Source organism: Diceros bicornis, chromosome 3 (genome assembly GCF_020826845.1).
Source record: "Diceros bicornis minor isolate mBicDic1 chromosome 3, mDicBic1.mat.cur, whole genome shotgun sequence".
Classification (NCBI taxonomy): domain Eukaryota; kingdom Metazoa; phylum Chordata; class Mammalia; order Perissodactyla; family Rhinocerotidae; genus Diceros; species Diceros bicornis.
In genome coordinates, this window is record NC_080742.1 from 55,777,249 (window position 1) to 55,800,430 (window position 23,182).

The window sequence follows — 23,182 nt, forward strand, 5'->3', positions numbered from 1 at the left end:
GACAGGGCAGAGAATGACTGGAGTGGGGGCACTGTAGGCAAGGAAGGGCAAATGAAGAACAATCAACATACAACTGGCTTCCCTGAGAGTTTCCCCTTTGTCTCTGAGGCAGCTGTAAGCCCCACGTCTGTCCCCTAGAATGCAGCTAGATGAAAATCATAAGCCTGATTCTTGATGAAAATATTAGTTCTCCAGCTTGGTGACTCCAAATTTTCTTTTTACCTTTCTCATCCTGGATTATTACTTTTGATGAAGTAGGCTGCCATGTAAGAGGACGACCACCTCTGACTGTCTGAGCATTTGACATAATCACCTGCCAATCAACCAGTTAACTCAAGCAAGGATAACGTTTGTTCCCAGACAGCTTCACAAGATAAAAAACATTTGGACTCCTTGTCTCTAGAACTGTGGGAATCAGTACAGAAATTAAAAGCTCCAAAGAAATTGGTATTACAAAATTTGCAATCCACCTACTATCTAAAATGGTGGTAGGAACATTGTTCATTTCACCTTGGAAACTTCTATTCTTCTATTTTAAATATGAAACAAGCACTGGATCTAAATTAAAATTTGTCATTACATTCTTCCCAGACAATGAATGCAGGTTTGCTATTAAAAATTGGATCTGTGCCCCCTCTTTTTGTCTCAGGAATATCTAATAAAAAAGTATCTATGTAGACAAGGAAGATATGTGTATTGAAACAATACAATCTTTATAGATTCATATAATTATTCTGTTTTAGAAATATTTAATTGGATTAAAATTCTGACTTGTTTCATTCCAAGATTCCGCATGGCCAAACCCCTAATATTTTATGCCTCTTAGCTCCAGGCACCCTGGCCCCTTTTCTCCTGTGGGTAGAAACATAGCTTGTGGGAGAGGAGGGAGCAGACGGCGATATCACTAAGTCACTTCCTCTAAGTATGTTACCCTAAAGTGTCCTTTTCAACAACTGTTAAGGTAGTGTGTTGATGGGACAATTTCTGAGAAAACGGTATTGAAAAGATGCCAGAAGAAGCTGTGTGACATATGTATTTAAAACTACAATGGTCAGACCATAGGACCAATAGAGATGGTTTTTCATGCTCAGTTACCTCTCAAGAAACATCCTCTTATTAGATGCCAGAAGATAGTGGGGGCACATCAGTAGCATTTTAAAGTGGAAATTTTGCAACTCAAAAATTCTATTCCCTTTCGAGTTGTCACATATTTGTGAAACAACAATTCAGATAAGCAAAATGTCAGGAAGTAGAGCACTCATATTTTCTTTCTGAAAAAGACGTGTCAAAGATGTGCACCAGCCTACTGAATGAGGAAGTTCTGTTTAAGAGGATAGGAAAGGCAAGGTTTCAGGAATTATAAATTATCCAGGCATAATACAAATATCATGAAAATTCTTAAAAGAGAAGAAACATGAAAAAATAATTTAACAACAAAATTCTGGATCAAAAATCCTGGATCATATCATAGAAAGAAGAATGTAGAAGAAAATAAAATTGTGGACCAATACTGATTAATTGGGGAGTCAAGAGATATTGTTAATTCTTGATGCTGATAATTGCAGTTTGAAATATGTTTGAATGTTTTAAGTTACCACTAATTAAATTTTAAAACATGCTATATGCCTTCTGAATTAGCAGAGGAAAAAAGCAATCAAAGAAAATATAGTCCACTTGACAAAAGAGTAAACATTGAAATTTAATTATATTAAGAATTCTACCAAATATTGAGGCCAGACACTATGCTAAGTGTTTACATAATCTCCTATAATCCTTATTTAAGTCTCTGAGATAGCTATTTATGATGCAGTTCAAAATCAGATCTGCTTAAATGCAAAGTTATGGTCTTTATTAATGCAACAGTAGGATAGCAAATATAGATTATAAATTGTGTCCCAATTCTTGTTGATTGGTATTAGCCATTAGTAATGTTGAACTGATAAATATTCTGAGGTTGAATCCCACCTCAGCAGAAAAGATTGTCGTGGACTATTAGCGATGTCTGTTTTCAGAAAAAGGGGAAGGATTTTCATCAAGTGTTCCACATATTTACTACATCAATCACAGTTATAAAAATAGGTAACATAAAATTAAAAACAATAAAACCAAATGCATATCTTATGAAAATAGTTATAGATGGAATAAATGCATCCAACAAAGAAAAGACTCAAAAGTTATTTTTAAATGTTATCCACATTTAAAAGACTCAATGAAAAGTTAAAAGCAGAATGAATGGGCAAAAATATACCAAAAAGTATGCCAATGCAAACAAAAAGAAAATAGGAATTACAAGATCACTATTAGATAGTGAAATTCAAAAAAAAACAAGGTACATACAAAAATTTATGAAATAAGGCCAAAGCTGTGACAAGAGGCAGAGACATAGTCTTTTCTCTTTTTAGAAAATATAGAATAAAAATAAATGAATGATTTGACTGATGACAATAGAAAAGAACTTAAAAAAATGTATTATTATTAACTCAAGAAGTAGGAATCCTAAAATATCAATAACTATTGAAGAAATTAAAAGTTGTCAAAGAATTTCGTCTTTTAAGATGCACCGTGGTCAGTGATTTTAAGGCTGAGTTCTTTTAAAAGTTTAAGGAAGTAGTACTACCTAAGTTTTCCAAGTTGCTTGAGAGCATAGAAAAAAAGAGAGAAACCTATCCGGTTGTTTTTTACACAAGCAGCACAATCATGATACAAAAATCTGAAAAAGAAATGTATGTGCTCACAAACACACACACGTGCACACACAAACAAATCAAAGAAATTTTTGATAAAAATTCACAATATATTATGTGAAAAGAAATAGAATATAAACTGTATGTGTTATTATTTCTTTACAAAACTCACACATATACATATGCACAAAGAAAATGTACTGGATTGACATACATGGAAATACATAACACTTTTCTGGTAGGGTTAGATTTTATATGATTTTTATTTTCTTATTCATATTTTTTTCATTTTCCAAATTTTCTTCACCACCATGTATTATTTCCATAATGCTGAAAAACAATTAATGGTATTAAGCCAAAAAGAAGTTAATTTTAAAGAAGCAGCTTTTTTTTTTAAATGATGAAGAAAGGTTATTCTGACTGAAGAACAAAGGAGAAACTGCTAACCTGGAGCAATAAACAAAAAGAAAGAAAAGAAAAAAAAGAAGAATTCTCAAGTTGTAAGGAAGAGATTGAAACAAAAATCTCCACAGGGCACTAATGGAAGTTGTCAAAACATTATGTAGAAATCGCTACAGGACAGAAACTCCTCTGCCCAAGCTGTCTGACGTAGAAGGAAGAATCAAATGGCTTCCAGAATATTTCCCACAATCATGAATATTCTCAGCCTTTCTTCAGTTCTAGGATCCGAGTCAAGATTAATATAAGCTCTGTGAGGACAGATACCTTATTGACATTGTCCATGGAGCTTCTAGAACAGTGTAGGACCCTGCAGGGGCCCAGTGAACATTTGTTAAGTGGAAGAATCTCCAGGCTCCGTCTCAGTGGCCTGTTATCCTCAGAACATTAACAGTGACATGGCCCACTGAAAGAATGTGTTTGACTGCTATAAATAACACAGATAGATTTCAGAATGAACATCAAAATTATCTTTAACAGGATGGCCCCAAATCAGCTAGATCAAGTGTCACGAAAATACAAATTAAATCATTCATTTAAGCTTAAAAACATTTATTTCTCAATGTCAAAATAGACACTGCCCTCAGTATACCTAACACTGGAAACACAACTTCTAACTGGACTAACGCAACCTTAGGCTGTGTGTATAGAAGTGAAATATCCACAATAGGAAAAGAGCCACCCTCAGCTGTTCCTTGCTGGTCAGAACATGTCTCAACTACTGAATCTAGTTCTGGGTGCCCAGTTTTAAAGCAAACATTATTAAGAAAAACCTTATTCAAAAGTACAAGACACAGGGGCCGGCTCAGTGATGTAGTGGTTACGTTCTCACACCCCACTTTGGTGGCCCAGGGTTCACAGATTTGGATCCCGGGCATGGACCTACACACCACTTATCAAGCCATGCTGTGGCAGGCGTCCCACATATAAAGTAGAGGAGGATGGGCACAGATGTTAGCCCAGAGCCAAACTTCCTCAGCAGAAAGGAGGAGCATTGGCAACAGATGTTAGCTCAGGGCTACTCTGCCTCACCAAAAAAAAAAAAAGTACAAGACACAAATGGCCTGGAGATCCTATCCTATGAGAGTTGACTTAAAGGATCTGGGGAGATGTAAGCTGAGGAGAAAAGACCTGGAGAGGACAAGAGAGTTGTCTTGAGAGGATAGACATGTTCTATATTACCCCACAGAGCAGAACTATGACCAATAAATGGAAAATGTTAAAGGAGATTTGGCTTAATATAAAGAAGCATTTTCTAAAAGGTATAGTATGCTCTGACTATGTAGGAGTAGGTCTCCGTCACAAGTGTGTAAGCACTAGCTAGATGGCCACCTATAAGGAATGTTCTGGAAGGGATTTCTGCATTGGACAGTAGGTAGCACCATCCTGGCTTCCAACCTGGGGGCCTGTAGATGGACTGTGGCCCATAGAGAGGTTTTGTTTGTTACACAAAACATTTAAAATTAATTTTTTAAATGTTTTTGGGCACACACTCTCGAGTCCAAACAATCCACACTGCTCCCTATTGTCTAATTCCTAGCTGCTTCACATACCTGTGCTACTTGCCCAGCTCCTAAAGGCATTTGAGTTTGCATAATCTGTATTGTTCAGTCCAATTCAAAGATAATTTGTTGCTGTGACTCAACTTCACCACGGAGCTGTCATAGAATTGTTTACCATTGGGAGACAGAAAAGAGAAGAACTTGGCAAAGAAATAGGTAAAGTAGAATAGATTGATGAAGATAGTAAACCCCAACAGTCTAAGGTTGAACCATTTGTTTTGTTCTACACAACTCCAGCATACATCATACCCCTGAAGACTCCTTATCTTTTTCTCCCTCCCCTCATTTATGTCTCAATTCCACAGAGTCTTTTTTTTTTTCTTTTCCTGAGCCTGTAGCATCTCCGACGACGTACTTAACTTTCCACTTTAACTACGTAAAACTTTCCACTTCTGATTGAGAAGCTTTTATTGCCAACCCAGCCCAGAAAATCAGCCCCTCAGGTTGACTTTTCTTACTGCTTTTAGCCATTCCAGATACTCTTGGCAGGGCCCTGGCTCCTCTGTGCTGTGGTTGGTGTTATGCTGCCACCTGGCGACTGTTGGGACAAAATGCCTGAGGCATTTGTCTCCCAGGCAGAAATATTTCAAACCTATAAGAGGGTGGAACAGTACTGCCCAGGCAGGGTCCACCTAATTGGGAGGGTAAAATCTAACTCTGTGAAGACAGACCTGGGCTAAAAAGAGGTAATTTCTAATAAATATTAATAACGATCCTCATCCTTGCAGGACATTTGGTCCTGTCCAAAACGTCCATCGGACATTTGGTCCACGCCAAAAGGTCCTTGATACCTGGTTATATTTGGTCCTATCCAAAACGTTCATGGAGATATTTTCTCTAGGCCAAAAGGTCCTTGATATTTGGTCCTGTCCTAAACCATTTGGCATGGGCCAAATATGCCCATGGATGTTTTGGACAAGACCAGATGTCAGGGACCTTTTTGCATGGACCAAATGTCCAATGGACCAAATGTCTTCTGTACCAAATGTCTTATGGAAGAAATGTCTTACAGATGTTTTGGATAGGATCAAATATCTGTTAATCATACTCATTAATGATATTTAATAATGATATTAATAGTGATTGAGTTCTAATAGATAATATTAAGATGATATTCTGCAACAAAAATTTATATATAATTATATCATCTTTTACATGTGCACAAAGTCTTCATGTATATATTATTAGATATTATCCTCATTGCAACCTCACAAGTAACGTATTATTACCATATTGATTTTCTCCATGAGGAAACAGACTCAGAGAGGGTAAGTGGCATGCCCAAGATCACACAGCTACTAAGTAGGAGAGTCAGAATTTGAACCCAGTAGATCTGGCTCCAGATCTCTAGAAGATTCAGTTATAAGGCCTAACTGGATCTCAGTGACATATGTTGTAGAGAAGTTGGCCCCCTGGAGCTATGGGATTGACAGAGTGGGGAAACCAGTGGTCTAAAGGGGCATGTCAAACTCATGCAGGGGTTGGTGGTGGTTTGGAACAGGATACACTCAGTAATGGAGGGTTTGTATAATAAGATATAGCTAGAGGAAAAGGATGATAAGGGTAAGGTGGGGAGTCAAGGCCCCAGTCTAGTGGAGTAGGGAAGAGCCATGGGTCCTTGGGCGTATAAGTGCCTAGGGAAAATCCCATTGGAGGTGATGAGGCTCTAATGTTCCCCCAGTCTTGGCCTAGATGGTTTCAGGAACTGGGTTGAGTTGGCCTGGGGGTGCTGGTACTACTTCCATTACTCTTTCCAGATCCATCTTGTCTTCCTCTAAGTCAGGATCTCGCTCATATTACATATTAGGTATGAGGGTGTGGGAGTGATAAATGATGCACATTTGTATCTGTCTGTCTGTTTAACCGTCTATCATAGCCACCCTGGGCTAGTGATTTCTCTCCTTTATATCATTTAATTCCTACAACCCTAAGAGAATATTTAGAATTTGCAAACTGAATTTCAAGATGTTTATTGTCTAGTTGCTGAAAAAGTGGTTTGCAGGTAGGAAAGATTTTTAGCCTCCTGAAGAAACTAAACCATCATTTTGCTTGGTGACTCTCTCAGAATGCATGTATTTGTCTTCTAAAACACAGGATAAATAAGCCTCTACTCCTGAGAAAACTGTGCCCAATTCCACCATTTGATCTCACCATCAAAGAGAGGCTCTCAAAAGCCGGTGGTTTCACAAATTCACTTAAATGAGTTTCAGAGGGTTTTTTTTCTTTATTTGTTTTTGTTTTTTGTGTTTTACATAAATGCAGGTAACTAAAGGTAACAATTATAATACAAATATACCCCTTTTAGAGTAAGTTACTCTTTATAGCTTTAGGGAACCTCTATGTGTGGTGGTTCCTTTTCATTTGGGCCAGATTGATATGGACCAACCAGCATATGGACGAATGGGCTCTGACATACAATTCGGTTCTAGTGCTCTAATGTATAATTTCATCCTAGAGTTGTAAGGAGGGGAATAGCAACCATTTTATATGAAGCTAATATTCCAGAATAGTAATTGCTTAGAGATTATCTGGAAAATTTAAAGAATGACGGTAGACCAGGAGTCCTTCACAGATTGTGGTGCAAATCTTGCACCAAAAACATACAGAAAGAGTAAAAGTTTCCAAAGTCTGTTTTGTCCATCCTTCAGCAAGTTTCAATCCTTCTGTTGAATATCTTTGGGTCTCCTAATGTTTATATAATATGGGGACAGGGAGGGTGGGGTGGAAGTCAGTCCTGTCTTGCTTTCTCCTATCCACATGCTCTGTCTGCTGCAGAGGGGCTCTGGGGGCTGAGTAAAAACAGGCTGTGGTGGGTCCTGAAGCACATAAGGGGAACTTGGAACAGGAGGTTTGTGTGGAAAATTCTTGAGGATGGACTGCCCACTGTATAGGGTTATCCAGTATAGGGAAGCCACAGTGCCAAGGCCCTTTGCATAGTACTGAAAAAAATGTTTGAGATTCTGCATTCAGCTTTTGAAAGGTTTCTGCATAATTTATCATTTATTTTGTACCCATAGTTGAGATAAGGAGGAAAATAGGTAATTTTTTTTCTAACTCTAAAAGGATCTGAAGAGTTCTAATATTGGCTGAGTTGATTGTAACAAGAGCAGTGAAGTCTTAATATTACACAGTATTGTGGAAATATTACACAAGTTAAATATTGTACAAGTAAATTTCCTGTAATAAATATATGAGGAGTATACACTATTTCGTTTCACAAATCCACAAGTATTCTATTACCCAGCTTAAAGACTCTATAAAAATTGTGCACCATAGTTAAAGGAAATCTCACAGGCAATTCCTTCCACACAAACTACTCGATTTTATAATAGGGTTTTTCTTGTTTTTGTTTTTACTCTTGTAGGTCTTTGTTATAAACCCCATACTATATTATTATTTTTTTTGTTTAAATAGTCAATTATCTTTTTAAAAGACCTAGATAATAAAATCTTTAAAACTTACCCACAGGTTTTTTTTCTTTTATTACTTTAAAGTTATTACCCCTTCAAAAGATGTCTTCTCACTTGGATTACTTCCAATGAGAAATCTGCTGCATTCCTTATCTTTGTTTTCTCTATGCATAATGTGTCTTTTTTCTCTGGCTTATTTTAAGATTTTTCTCTTTATCATTGGTATTGGGCAATTTCATTTTGATGTGCCTCAGTATAGTTTTCTTCATATTTCTTGTGGTGGGGATTTATTGAACTTCTTGAACCGAACTTTTCTTTGAAACTTTTCTTCCAGTGCTCCCCTCTTCTTTGGAATATTCCACTTATCTACATATTCAGCTACTTGGAGTTGTCCCACAGCTCACTGATGCTCTTTTGATTTTGTAAATTCTTTTTTTTTTCTTCTCTGTCTTTTGTTTGAGATAGTTTCATAGCTATGTCTTCAATTTCACTAATCTTTTCTTCTGCAATATCTAAAATGCTTTTAATACTCTCCAGTGTAAATTTTACCGGAGACATTGTGGTGTTCATCTCTAGAATTTCAATTTGGGTATTTTTTAATATCTCGCACTCTCCTTTTCACATATTTAATCTTTTTTCTAGCTTCTTGAACATATGGACTGTAGTCATAATAAGTGTTTTAATGTCCTTGTTTGCTAATTCTACCATCTGTGTCAGTTTTAGATTGGTTTCAGTTGATTGATTTTTCTCCTTGCTATGGGTCATATTTTCCTGCTTCTTTGCATGCTTGATATTTTTTATTAGATACCAGATATTGTGGAATTTACCTTATGGGTGCTAGATATTACTGTATACCTATAAATATTCTTTAGCTTATGTCTGGGACACAGTTGGGTTTCTTGGAAACAGCTTGATCCTTTCAGGTCTTGCTTTTAAGATTTGTTAAGTGGGAACAATGCTCATTCTAGGGCTAATTATTCCTTACTCCTGAGGCAAGACCCTTCTGAGTACTCTACCCAGTGAATTGTGAGGTTTTGGAATCTGGCTGGTGGGAGCAGGCACTATTCCAGGCCTGAGTGAGTGTTGGGCACTATGTCTTCTAGTCCTTTCCAATGGTTCTTTCTCCAGCTTTTGCTGTTTTCTCACATGCATGAGCTAATCAGTACTCTGCTGTATACTCAGAGGGACCCTCGAGAGTTCTGTCTTTGTGCAGCTCTCTTCTCTCCCACTCTCCCCTGCAAACTCTAGCTGACTCAGTCTTTACAGACTCTTAGTTCTGTCACCTTGATTTAAGGAGTCTCCCTGGGTTCACCCTCCCTACACCATGGCCTGTAAACTCTCTCAAGAAGGGAAGCTGGGTAATCATAGGGCTCATATTATTTGTTCCTGCCTCTCAGGGACTGCTGTCTTTAATTACCTGATGTCTATTTTCTTGAAACCATTGTTTTACATACTTTGTTCAGTTTTTCAGTTTTTCAGGTGGGAGGAAAAATCTAATTCCTATTATTCCAGCTTGCCAGAAGCAGAAGTCTTATTTAGGTCCATGACTAGTTACTATTTTCCATGTTTTACCCTTAACTACAGAACAAGAAGTAACAGCTAGGTCAAAGACATTGTTTCCTCAAAACTTTGCTCCAATTTCCTCCATCTCTCTAGGATTCACCTATTAAAAACTTACATCCTCTGATTTTTAGTCTTTCATTCTATTTGAGGCTGAATTAATGAATATGGAGTTTATAAATTTTAATTCTACAAAGGTAAGCTTCCTTCCCTTTACTTTGACCTCAGGATGAGGTAGTTGGGACTTGGGCTGTGTGGACCACCTATGGAACCATCTCTCTACCAGCTGTCTTTGCTAAGACACATGGGCAGTTAAGGCTGGTGGGAGACAGTTCTACAAGGAGATGAGGTGCTGCAGCCCCTGTTAGTGGAGCTGTTCTTGAAGGTTAGATCTAGAACACCTAAGCAGAGGTTGGATTGTTTCTTTGTTTGGTTTTTCCTTTGAACTCTTCTGCAGCAGCTAGTTCTTCAAGCAAAGGCAAATTCCCTTTTTCTCACTTAGGTTCCAGATATCCAAGCATTACATCCACCAAGAGTGAGCTTTTTCCTTTCAACCCACTCCCCAGACCCACATCCAGTCTTTTCTCTCAGGACAAATAAGGCTCTTCTCTCTGCTTCTTGTATTATATGGAGGCTACATTCCAACCTCCCTCCTGCCAGGATACTTCCTATTCTAGCCTATCTTGTAGTGTAGCTGGAAGCATTTCTCATTAAAGAAGAGAAAAAAATACTACAATTTAATCCTTAGCAGGTTGACCCTCTCATAGCCACCCATTTCCCATACCCCCATTAACATAGCATATTTACGTAAGAAGTCACAGATAGATTTAAAATTTCAAGATGCTCATGTTTACAGAGTTGTTACCTGCTCACACTTAACATTGTTCTTTCTCCGCCCCTTCCAGCCTCTCTTGATGACAAGAACAACAGTCTAAAACATGAGCAAGGACTTGCATTCATATAAAGAGTCCAGATGAAGCTAGTAAGGTGTTCTTATCTGACAATTAGTAAGAAGAAAAAGAAGTCTTAGTCCATTCAGGCTGCTATAACAGAATACCATAGACTGGGTGGCTTATAAACAACAGGAATTTATTTCTCACAGTTCTGGAGGCTAGAAGTCCAAGATTAAGGCACTGGCAGATTGGCTATCTGGTGAGGACCCACTTCCTGCATCATAGATGGTCATCCTCTCTCTGTGTCCTCACACGGTGGAAGGGGCAAGGGAGCTCTCTGGGGTCTCTTTTATAAGGGCACTAATCCCATTTATGAGGGCTCTGCTCTCATGACCTAATCACCTCCCAAAGGCTCTAACCTAATCACCTCCCAAAGGATACCATCACCCTGGGGATTAAGATTTCAACATGTGAATTTGGAGAGGACATAACATTTAGTTCATTGATATATCTATAGATATAGATATAGATATATCTCTCACATATGTATGTGTGTGTGTATATATATATATATTTATACAGACACACATAGATATATAAATTTGGATTTTTATTGTTTTGTTAGTGTGGCATTTAAGGCATATGCATTTCCTTCTGGATTTTCTTCCCTTTACAGAGATGCATCTCACAATTGTGCTGTTATTTAGTTCTAAGAGATGTTAGTTCCTCTTCCTTTGTTTCATGTTTCACTCCTGTATTAGTGATGCAATTTTACACGGACCTTCTGACAATTAAGAAAACAAATCCTTGGAATTCCCTCATTCATTTACACTTCCACAGAGTGGGCGTTTATTGAGGAGCTACAGCATGTCAGGCACATAGAGGGTTTGATCCCTGTCCTGTTGGCAGCCTGTTTTCCCTTTGCTAAGCTCAGTCCTCTTTATTTCTTTCCACAGGTGCCACCATGAACAGAGCAAACAGCTGCCACTCTGACAGCAGCGGGTTCCTGGAGGAACCGCTAGAACCACCGCCCCTGCAGGTAGAGGGCCCCTGAGGGTTGGAATAGGACTAGAAGGAAAGATAAATTTAAAGCATCCTGCCACAATTGGAAAGGACAACCAGTGTTTAGAAGACACCACAGGCACCCAAGGGACAGAGAACGATGTAGTCACACTGGACATGGTGCCAGAAAGCTCAGCATTCTGTTCCTTTTATTTTCTTCTGATTTTACTAAACAAAGAAGCTGAGCCCATAGAAAGAAGGTCCCAGATAAAGGAGTAAACCGAAGTAAACCCGGGGTTTGTAACCCTTATCTTCTGACTCCTAAGTCAATGGTAATGATAAGGAAAAAAACAAAATGCTTTTTAAACCTGGTCCTCCACCACCTTCCTGATCCATTTGCCTTTTTCCTGGTTTCTCCCACAGATGCCTTCCTTGCCAGGCAGCCAGAATCCTGCTGAGAACAGACATAGAAAGCCAAGGGATCAGAGCCAGGACTTAGTGTCATACCTGGACTGCCAGCAAGAATCAGATGAGTCTGATTCCAAGAGCATGTTGAGCATATCTTTTTCAAGTCAAGACTGGAGTGCCTTGGAAGAAAAGGCCTCAACGTCTGTGGTGGAGAAAGAGTCTCAGTTTGAAGCCATGGAGGGGCCACCAGAGCTGTCGAGCCCAGATACAGCCCTTGACAAGACCACCCCTGGGGGAGCACACTCAAGGAAAGACAGCTATCTGAGGCAGCACCTGCCCATGCCCCAAACTGACTATGAGGCCGTTGTAGGCACAGTGACCTCCAAACATGATTGTACTTTGGGGTTTATGGTGACTCACATCACGGAAGCAAAGGATGGGTCTCTGAGGCCTAAGGGAGCTGGGGAAGTGTATGTGCAAAGCCACCGCTGTGAGTCTCAAAGATCACCTGCAATTGATCATGCTCAAGACAAGTTCCCTCACATTGACTCTGAGGCCCTGAGAGGAATAGAAAGCAGTCAACTCTGTCCTGACAGCAACACCACCTTACTGAGACGAGAAAGTCCACCACAGCATGTCCCCAAGCCCAGTGAAGTCACGCCCTACACAGTTGACCTTATCCAAACATCTGAGAAGTCCATTCCCCACCTAGATAAACTGTCTAGAGACACACACCAAATGAAGCCAAGGTGTAGTGCTTTGGGTCAGATACCACCGAGGGCAGACTCTGAGATGGGAAACCTTCCTCCAAATGCTGACTCAAACTCTGTTAGCTCCAAGTCTGTGACAATCCAGGTGTCCTCCAATCTGGCGTCAGCTGCTCAGAATGCTGTGGCCTTGGGGACTGATTCTAGAGGAACAACTTTAGAATGCACTATGTGTGACCCTGTTACCACAGGACGGAGGACAGAACCAAGACAGTTCAATGATGTTTCTGTTCAGACTTACATATGTGAGCCCAGGTCCTGGCATTGCTGTTCAGCTATAAGTAATAAGGCCCAGCCCCTCACCAAATCTGTCTCTCTTGACACAGGCTACCCTAGTATCTACCCACTGGGTATCTGCCACGCCGCACCTGTGCACTGCTGCTGTCATCACCATCCCTACTGCCACTCAGAGATGCAAAGCCCTGGCCCTGGTCCCTCAACCTGCAGGCATTGCCCGTGCTGTCATCATCTGGAAGCCCAGTTCATGAAGATTTTGAAAGTCCTTCAGGACACTACAGTGAGAGAGCTGTGTTCTGTAAGTATTTACCTCTGCAAAGATGGGAAGGCAGACGCAGTAACGACAACGCCTCAGGGATCATGCCCAGCCTTCCTTTCCAAATGCGAGCTCTTGGGGCATATCTTTTCCTTTCAAGTCATGAGTAATATTTGTAGAGTGCTTTATTGTTTCAGATATATTCTTACAAATTCCTTCTTGTTTGATGCTTCCAATCACCTTGTGAAGGAAGGAAGGCAAATTTTATTCTTAATTCCCATTTTACAGAGGAATACAGAACAATAAATTCATATGTAAGGTTATAAACATTAATGCATCTGTACCTTATCTCCAATTCAGTCTAACTGAACAATTCTTTTTTTTACTCCACTTAGCTGTATAATGTTGCACAAACTATTTAATCTTTCTGAGCCTAGTCCCTGTTTTGTAAAATAGGGAGACTATTCATGTCACTGACACAGGATTGTGTTAGGATTAAAGGAGAGGAAGCTTGTAAGGCACTCAGCACACTCAGATGCTTAGCACAGTGTCCAGCACATAGAAGGCTCCAGATAGTGCTAACTGTGTGGTTGTTATGCTTATTATCAATTTTTGTCACTATTTTATTATTGTTCAGGTCTTGAATCTAGAGCTTCTCATGTCAAATAGAGGGACTTCTGGTCTACCTTTGCTAAGCTTGTTTAAAAGTGGACACTGGGGTTACTGAGAACTGAATGACCCCCATCCTTGTTCAGCCCCTGATAAATCAACCAGCATTTAATGAGTCCTTTCGGTGCCCCCTCTTCAGCAGTTCTCAAGGTGAGAAATGATCTAGGCTGTCAAGGTTAGCTGTTGATTAAAAAATTAAGAGTATCAAACACAAAACTCTATAGAGAGTAAAAAAAAGAAAAAGAAGAAGGTGGCACAGATAATGTAGGACTACAGCTGTTCAAAGGAGGGTGGAGGGCAGCTATAATTTACTGAATGTCTACTGTTTGGTGCCTGCCAGGTTACCTTCTCATTCTTTTAATTCCACAAATATTTACTGAGCGTCTATGCTAACCACTTTATTTACGGAAGTTACGGCAAGTAACCCTGATTTTCACCCATGCCGTAAATATCTATTGAGTCTCTAATATATTCAAAGTCCTCCCTCTTTTACAGATGAGGAAACTAGAATTGAGAGAGTTTAAGTAATTTTTCCAACTTCCCCCACCTGCTAAGTGGTAAGTCCAGATTCAAATTCAAATTTAGCTGACACCAAATTCTTGGACAATACACTCCAGGGAAAGATGTGTCCAACTTTAAAATATCTAAATCTGTGTAAGTGTGATGGTAATACTTATATATATATATAATAATCACACATATAGATTATTATATAGAAAGATAAGGCAAATTGCTACATGGTCCTTCAACATATAGAAATCTACATAAATGTAATATAAACATAGAAAGTGATTATATGAAAGATAAAATAATTCACTATATTACTTTTTCAAATTGCAAGACTCCCGGGCATTTGGAATATTTTTAAATCAATCATTAGTGAGGGTTAAACTAGTAAAAGTAGCCATTGAGATCAATTCTAGGTATAATATCATCCAAAATTTCAGTAGGAGAAAAGAACAAAGGCTAATGTATAGCTGGGGTCCTTTGCAGTATCAAAAGACTCAGGTTCAAATCCTGGAGAATAGTAGAAGTCGCCATTATCATCATCATCATCATCATCATCATCATCATCATCATCATCATCATCATCAGTGATATTTATTGAAGGATTTAAATGCTCTAAGCAGTGGTTTTCAATTGAGGATAATTTGCCCCCCGCCCCAGGTGACATTTGGCAATGTTTGGAGACATTTTTCATTGTCACAACTGGGGGAGGTGCTACTGGTCTTTAGTGGGTAGAGGTCAGGGATGCTGCTAAACATCTGCAATACACAAGACAGTCCCCCACAACAAAGAGTTATCTGGCCCAAAATGTCAACAGTGTCAAGGTTGAAAAACTCAGCTCTAAGGAAATAAACATTGACTTGACTACACAGTTCATGCAGGAAAATGTTAGAAATGAAAGATGGTCAGAGAAGGTGACATTTTCAGAGGCTGTAGGGTAAAACTATTAAATCCTACAATTAGATAGTTTCCGATGAAAACCAGGTTGTTGATCTAACATATCTTGAAAAATAGATTATTTTTCTAATTTACATTTTAAAGTAAGTTTTATAGTGATATATAAATTAAACCATATTTAGTTTTATATTTTGTTAAAAACAGTAAAATATAAAAAAATTAAAATTGTGTTAAAAACTCCAGAAGAAATGGAGATGTTATGGAGTTGTCAAAACTCAGAGCATTTTTAAGTTAAAGACTCAGAAAAACATCCCCACATCACCCTCCTTACATGGTAGTATGTAATAGCGCAAACACTTGACTAACTGGTAAATGCCATTTTTGTGGTCTTTTGGGTTACCTAAAATAATGGTTTGTTGATATGATTAAATTCTTACATATAATTCTTCATTGTGAATTCTTCACAATGATTTGTTAATTATTTTTTTAAATCTTTCCAGAAAAGAAAATAAGATGTATCAGAAATAAGACTTTTTGATGTTGGAAAATTCTTCTATAATGTTTGTGATTTAGAGAAAAAGAAAAGCATACAAAGTTTAAAAGGGAATATGAGCAGTTCAAAAGTTTATTGTCACTCTTACTATTGAAACTAGTTTGTTTTAATGGGCTTGGGTCAGTAGAGCAGACCATGCACGGTATTGGGTTATAACCCAGTCCTTATATTGGAAAAGAGTTCAAAACAGTCTCCTTTTTTTTCCCCTTGCTTCAGGATTCCTTTATTCTGAAACTACTTTATACCTGTAACAGAGTTGAAATGTATTTTTAGTGTTTCCAAATGACCAGAAGATGGCAGCGTTTCAGAATCTTCGATATCACTCCCTTCACAGGGAGCCACAGCCATCAAGTGATTCCTAAATCCCAGGCCCACACCTTCCAATCACAAAAGGTTACCCCACAATAACTAGATGAAGCATATAATTCAATGCTTATAATGTTCAGCCTACTTGAGCGCCATGTTTCCGTGTCCCTGACTTCACTGTCCCTAGAAGTTGGTCATCATGTAGGAATCTACTAGGACCACTCAATCAGCTCACTCCAGGGACAGTTAACTTCCCCATGAGTGTGTCCAGCCACACTGTAGTCCCTGCTGTGACTCAGAAGAAAGGAAATGAACCAGGAGACTTGGGTTTGAAATCTGACTGCCATTTTTTGACCTTGGACAAGTTAGTTAACCATTCTGTGTCAGAACACTTATCTACAAAAGAAGCCTTTCATGGTCTCTAAGATCTTTTCTGGTTTTAAGAGCCATACTTGTAGTCACCTTTCAAGCAATCTTGCCAACATCAATAATTCTTCAAACACTCCTCTAACTGGTTCGAATGCACTCATACTGAAGCAAAAGTAATTGAAGGGTTTTGCTGTGCAAAATGTGTTATTCAGTGTAAAAATTAGAGGATAGTATCAAAACCAAATTCTCCAAGCAAAATGATAGAGAGTTTTCAATGTAAAAATATCACTCTTAGGAAAGTATTTCCATTATGACAATTATGGTAAAAACAGCTACTAGGCCTCCAGGATCTTGGCCATGTGGTTTTCAGCAGAAGGGCAAGAAATCTGGGAATTCACAGAAACAGGGATGGGAGGAATTAACATAGCTGTAAGATTGGTCTCCATGGAAGGAGGAAGAAGAAAAGGTTAAAAGAGGCCTACCTGCAAAATCAGTTTCCTTTCAAGAGCTTTCCAGAAGTCCCACTCCATCTCTCCACTTCCATGTCATTGCCATCCTATCTGCAAGGAATGTTGGGAAATGTAGTTTTTTAGTTGGACACATTGCTGCCCCAAGATATTAGACTTCTGTTAATAAGAATAAAGGGGAGGGCCGGCCCCGTGGCTTAGCGGTTAAGTGCACGCACTCTGCTGCTGGCGGCCCGGGTTCAGATCCCGGGTGCGCACCGATGCACCGCTTCTGCAGCCATGCTGAGGCCGCGTCCCATGTACAGCAACTGGAAGGATGTGTAGCTATGACATACGACTATCTACTGGGGCTTTGGGGGAAAAAATAAAATAAATAAATAAAATTATAAAAAAAATAAATAAATAAAGTAGGAAATAGGAATAAGGAGGCAATTTGCCTTGGAAACAATCTGAAAAAAGGAAACATGCTAAAAGAAGAATAAAGGGGAGATCTATAGTGAGTAGGCAACTAGCAGCCTCTGCCATACTAATCAGGGAGGGGGTCCAAACCCATGGGCCTGGTAGAAATAGCATTAGGGTCCAACTAGCATTAATATCACTCAGAGTCAGATGGGTAGAGATGCTAGTGTTCTGGATCATGATCTATTTGAAGCACAATCCAACCTGGGCTAGAAAACAAGGGGGATAGCTGGTAAGAACTCAGCAAACAGCAGAGTTCCTGACAGATGGACTGGGCTTGGTGGTTGCAAGAAGATATTCAAATAAAGAAATGAAAGCAAAAGCACAGTCATACAGAGAAAGTAGGATTTAAAGAATGATTCACATCAGAAGCAATGGGGAGCAGGATTGGGAGGATAGACAGTTCAGTTCCAGATTCTAGTTCATGGGGGGATGGGATGTCTAATCTGTGCCTGCCTTACTCTGGATGGGCGGTGTGTTTGCTGGGTGGAGCTGATCTGCAGATTTCAACCACCAGGGACTGTGGCTACGCAGAGCTAAGACTAATAAAAAATATTCTAAGCAGACTTTCACTAGTCAAACACATACTATCCGAACAGATGTGTTCAATGTTATCGAGATTCAGAGTGAGGCAGTACTCAGCACCAAAGTTAAACAAGATTAAATAAGAATCAACTTTTCTAAGCACAAGGCCACACTCTGGCCCTTCCTCCCTCCTCTCCTCTGTCTATATCCTCGCACCTCTACATCACCTGGTCCTCAAGGGCCATCCAACAACCACTGCCCTCCTGTCCCAGCCTCTAGTTGCTTAGTGCAGCCAAAGGCTGGGCTTTCCCTATTCTCTTCCCCACACGTTAGCAACAGGGCTTCATTGCCAACTGGTGAGCCCAAGTGGGAAGACAGGCTACACCATGGTAAACCCTTGCAGTGAATCAGAAAGGACTTCCTTCTCAGCTCTTTCTAATTGTTCTCAGTTCACAGTCCACGAGATGGAAGCAATGAAGATGGTATGCCAGAGTTTCCGGGAGCATTTAGAGGAAACTGAACAGTACCTTACAGGACAGCAGGCACTCTTTTCCTGGGACATGTCAGAAGAGGACAGGTAATTATCAAAGGGAGCCATAAAAATAAGTACCAGCCCACATACCTGGAGCAAGGAAAGGTAATCAGGGCAGGACAGACGAGCACCAGGGAGCAGGGCTAATGAGAAGCTGGCCAATTTTCCTTCACTTTCATGTTCTTGTTCTTGCTTTCTCAGTGGGAGTCTGCGAGAACCATTTGCTGGATAGCAACACTTATTCTTTAAGGCCAGGGCTGTCAGAGGTCAGAAGATGGTCAGACAGCTGGGAAGAGGGGGACAGTCAGCAGGATATCTTTAATCAATGTGAATAGGGCTAAAGCAAGTACAAATGTTGGGGGTTATTAGAGTTTTGAAAATCTGCATTATTTTCACATAGATTAAAAATATATGTCCCAAATGTAGATTAGTCCTTGCCTGGGGTTAGGGGGTGGGAATAGGGATTAACTGTCAAGGGGCACGAGGGTTCTTATTGGAGAGATGGAAGTGCTCCAAAACTGGATGGTGGTGATAGTTACACAACTTAGCAAATTTACTAAAAATCATCGAATTGTACTCTTAAAATAGGTAAACTTTATAGTATGTAAATTATTCTACAATAGAGCTGTTTCAAAAGAAAAAAGAAAACCTGCTCTAGTAATATGCCTACCACTGATACAAGCAAAAAAGGTGACATTCTCTTTTAAGAAATGTCAAAGGAGTGACCTACAGTTTGAGAGGGACAATGGAAGACTGCACCTGGAGGTGATTGTGAAAATTGGTTCTTTTGTATTATTTACCTGCAGGGAGGAGGCCAAGCAACTGCAAACTTTACGTGAGGCCCTGCGGCAGCAGGTGGAGGAGCTGGAGTTTCAACTGGGAGACCGGGCCCAGCAAATCAGAGAAGGGGTTCTATTGGTAGGGGCCATGGGGCGCGGAGTTTGACTATACCCCGTCCGCCACAGGAGGGGTGCATTAAATGAGAAACCTGATTGTGCGATCATTTCAGATTCTAGGATTATGTGCCAACACCTTCATTTTAAGTGTAAAGAAACTGAAGCCCAGAGAAGTACATTGGTTTGCTCAAGGCCACATGGCTAGCTGATGGTGACTTAAGATTAGAACTCAGGTCACCTAACTGCCAAGCCAATCTTTTCCCCCTGCCCTGTATGTAAGAGAGAAGTATTTTTAGCCTATTTTCCAAATGAGAATAAGAAACACAGCTTTTGACCTCATATAGGCTAAGTCACCAGTAGAATCTGCTGCTAGCTCATAGAGCCCACTCTAGAGAATTCACCACCCATAAATGGCTTTCCCACAAGTCTGAGTCAGCTGTTGGTGTAAATATGGTAAATTGTCCACTCTTTGTGTTTTTGTTTTCCTTTTAGCAACTTGAGCTTCTCACAGGGGAACCACGTGAACACTTTACAAATCTGCATCCATATAACTGGGCAGAAGAAAAGAATGGCCAGACTTCGTGTGCTAACGTCCACCACGGCATGGCCCCTGGGGCCGCCTTTCCTCCCGATGATGGCCAGCAGGCTCCCTGCTCGGGTGTGACCCATTTGGCTGCCTTTTCTCCGCCCACCTTGGGGAGCAGCACCAGGATGTCTCCTCCAGCTCGGGCAGAGTTAGGTCCAGCCCCTTTCTCAAATTGTCCTGTTGAAGAAGAAGACATGAATGTCTTCCTCTAGATCAGAGTGGGTTTGATGACCTTCCTGCAAAATATAAGAGCACATTCTAGCCAGAGTGAGGATATCTAAATTTTCCCCAAGGAGAAATATTTTTATCAACCCTTCATCAGCTATTATTTTTAATGTTCTACTCTATGGTTAAACCCAGGAGGAACTCAGAATATTTTAATACTCATTCAATATAGAATAGTGAGCACTTGCTATTGCCTGGCATAGGGAATATGTGGTGGCCAAGAAATATGTATCTCAAGGTATATACGGTATACAGTCTTTGCCCTGGTGACACTTAGGTCTACTGGGGGAGATAGAATGTAAACACAGAAATACATATGAATTTGAAAACTATGAAAGTGCTTTGAAGGAAATAACAGGGTTTTATGAAAGGGAACATAGCAAGAGTCTGATTTAGATCAGGGTATCAGGAGGGCCTGGTTGAGGGAATGATAACAGGAGGGGGAAAGAAATCCGGGTCTCAGAGGTACCAGACTATCCAAAAGCCTTGAGTCAGTGGGCCAGCGAGCAATAAGGATGAAGCACCCACCATGTGCCAAGAACTCTCCCTATGCTGGAGCCGTGACTGTCAGCCAGAGTCTGAGAGCCCGGATTCTTTTTCCAGGTGTAATGGACAGCCGTGGTAGGTTTTAAGCAGGGTTGCCATTTGATCCGATTTACATTTAAAAATCACGCTGACTCCCTTGAGGAGAACACACCACTGGGGACATCCAGCTGGGCAGAGCTCCTGGTTAGGAGGCTGTTGGTGTAATCCCTGAGGTGAGGAGCAAAGCTGTCAACTTGCTTCCATCCAGGTGGGAGGCTTGTGAGGCCCCCACTCCAGTGAAATGCAGGATGTGTACACAAAGGCTGAATGCACTTGCAGTTTCTAAGTACTGCAGGAATCCTATGGTATGGGGAATACGTGAAGAAGGGACTAGTCAGAAAAACTTCATGGAAAAAGTAATGCCTTGAGGGAAGTTTATCATTTGTATAAGAAGATGAGCAAGTGGAGGTACTTCCCAGCAAGGAAACCAAGAAGCTGTTTCTTTTGAAACTACCCATTCCCAGAACCAAGCTCATAGCCTATTTCCATTCTTCATCTTCCTTGTTTTTTCGAAACCCTTTGGCTTCAGCGGAGCCCCCCTACCCTTTGGACCATACCGCAGTTTCCTCTCTTGACTGTGCTCCCTCAGAGTGTCAACATCCTTCTTCTGTCCTTGATTCTCTCTCTCTCCACACCATCTTCCTCAAAATACACACTCACTCTACAGGCATGTATATCCCCAGTTCCCAGCTCTCTCCAGAATTCCTGTCCAGCATTTTCTACTCTCTACAAGATATTTTCACCTGGAAGACTTGCCTTTATGTCTCACTCAGTATCTAAAACTGATCCCGTCATTTCTGTGAATCAGTTCATCTTCCTGGTACTTCTGTCAATGACGTTGCCATTCTTGCCATGCAGACTCAGAATCGCAAATTCACATTGTCTCCTCATTGCCCTTTTCCCTCGGAATCAGTCAATTATCACATCATTGTCAAGTCTACTGCCACAATTTAGTTTCCAGAAGTCCCTTTAGCAGCAATCACCTGGTGAGGGCACAGCTGAGGGGACTCCTAACTGCCTGTAGCTTCCTTCTCTCTGAACTACACTGGCCTCTGCCAGACTGGTCTCCCGCAGGCACCACTTGGGTCATATTTCCCTGGCCTAGGGTGAGTACCCAAGGGAGTGATTTTTGGATATCCCAGAGAATTAGAAGTCACAGGATCATACATACCAGAGCAGTCTTACCCCAAAAACCTCTGCGCCCTGGAATTGTTATGCCCCTCTCCTTGTCTCCTGCTGCCTCATCTCCCTTTACCTCATCACTATTTTGGCTTCTATATCATGGCTCAGCTTCCAACCCCAACTTGGCTCCTGCTACACTGCATTTGTACCCTTTCTAAACTCCTTAAACTCTTTACTCTTCACCTGGGTCAGACTGTTGACCTCCATTTCTCCAATGGAGAATTTGAAAAGCTCACCTGTGGTTTCTGCCTTGCTCCTGCCCCACAACACCTACTCAACGAAGAGGAACACCTGGCTCTTAGCCCTCCCTAAGCCGGCAGCCATCTACTTTACAAGTCTCGTGTCTTATTCTGCCCTTGTATGAATCTTAACTGCTATTCCCCTAAACCTCCTCGTGCTCTCCTGCTTCCTTTCCTTTGCTAATACACATGAATTCTCTTTCTAGTAAGCCCTGGGTTAGACCCCATCCTCGGCAGTGGCTATTTTTTTCTTTTTCTTTTTCTTTTCGGAACTCCTATAGCACTTTGTGCTTTTATTAGGATGCTTAGAACCTACTGCCTACTGCTTTGTTTTACCAGCGTCTGTGTGGGTCATATCTTCTCCACTAAACTTAAAGCTACTTGAGGGCTGTGTAGTGCCCTCTCCTTTTAAGAGAGACTTAAAAGGAGTTTAAGAAAGACGTTCAGGATGAAAGTTAGTGCTCCCACCTTTACCACGTGTGACATGGGCATTGCCCTCCTTGCCCCAGTTTCTTCCTCTGTAATATAGGGATAAGACAATCAACATAGGGTCGTTGAGCAGAATAAATGCAGTAAATCACATGCAGTGTTTAACCCAGTGCGTATCATACAGTAAGCACTCAATGTGTGTTGGCTAGTATTATGAGTGCCAAGAACTCAAAAAATGCAAGCTGGTTATTATCTTCCTTTTGTTGAGAAGTATTCTATTAGCAAAGTACTTTACACACAAAGGATATTAACAAGTGCTTGGGAATGAATGAGATGGGAATACACTAAATAGTCTCAGGAAACAGGGAAGAGAATGATCTGACTATGGTAGAAGCACTTTTTTAGGTGGTAGTAGGAGCTAAGTTTGGATTCAAAAAAGAGGCTTGTTTATGGATGGCTTTGACAATCAGTCAGATGGCTTAAGATATGGTGAAAGAGGAAAAGGAGACCCATTGCTT

The 23,182-nt window shown here is 40.3% G+C and overlaps 1 protein-coding gene across 2 annotated transcripts in view; it reads left to right on the forward strand.

The window, feature by feature from the left end:
• ITPRID1 (ITPR interacting domain containing 1) overlaps positions 1-23,182 on the forward strand; it is an 82,148-nt gene that overhangs the window by 55,406 nt on the left and 3,560 nt on the right. Inside the window, exons 9-13 of one of the 2 annotated variants that reach the window (XM_058569013.1) lie at positions 11,525-11,607; positions 11,994-13,280; positions 18,440-18,567; positions 19,329-19,440; positions 19,911-20,216. In XM_058569013.1, the coding sequence (XP_058424996.1) occupies positions 11,525-11,607; positions 11,994-13,280; positions 18,440-18,567; positions 19,329-19,440; positions 19,911-20,216 (1,916 nt within the window). Of the gene's footprint in view, positions 1-11,524; positions 11,608-11,993; positions 13,281-18,439; positions 18,568-19,328; positions 19,441-19,910; positions 20,217-23,182 lie in introns of those variants that run through there. The other variant, XM_058569005.1, reaches the window with a different exon arrangement.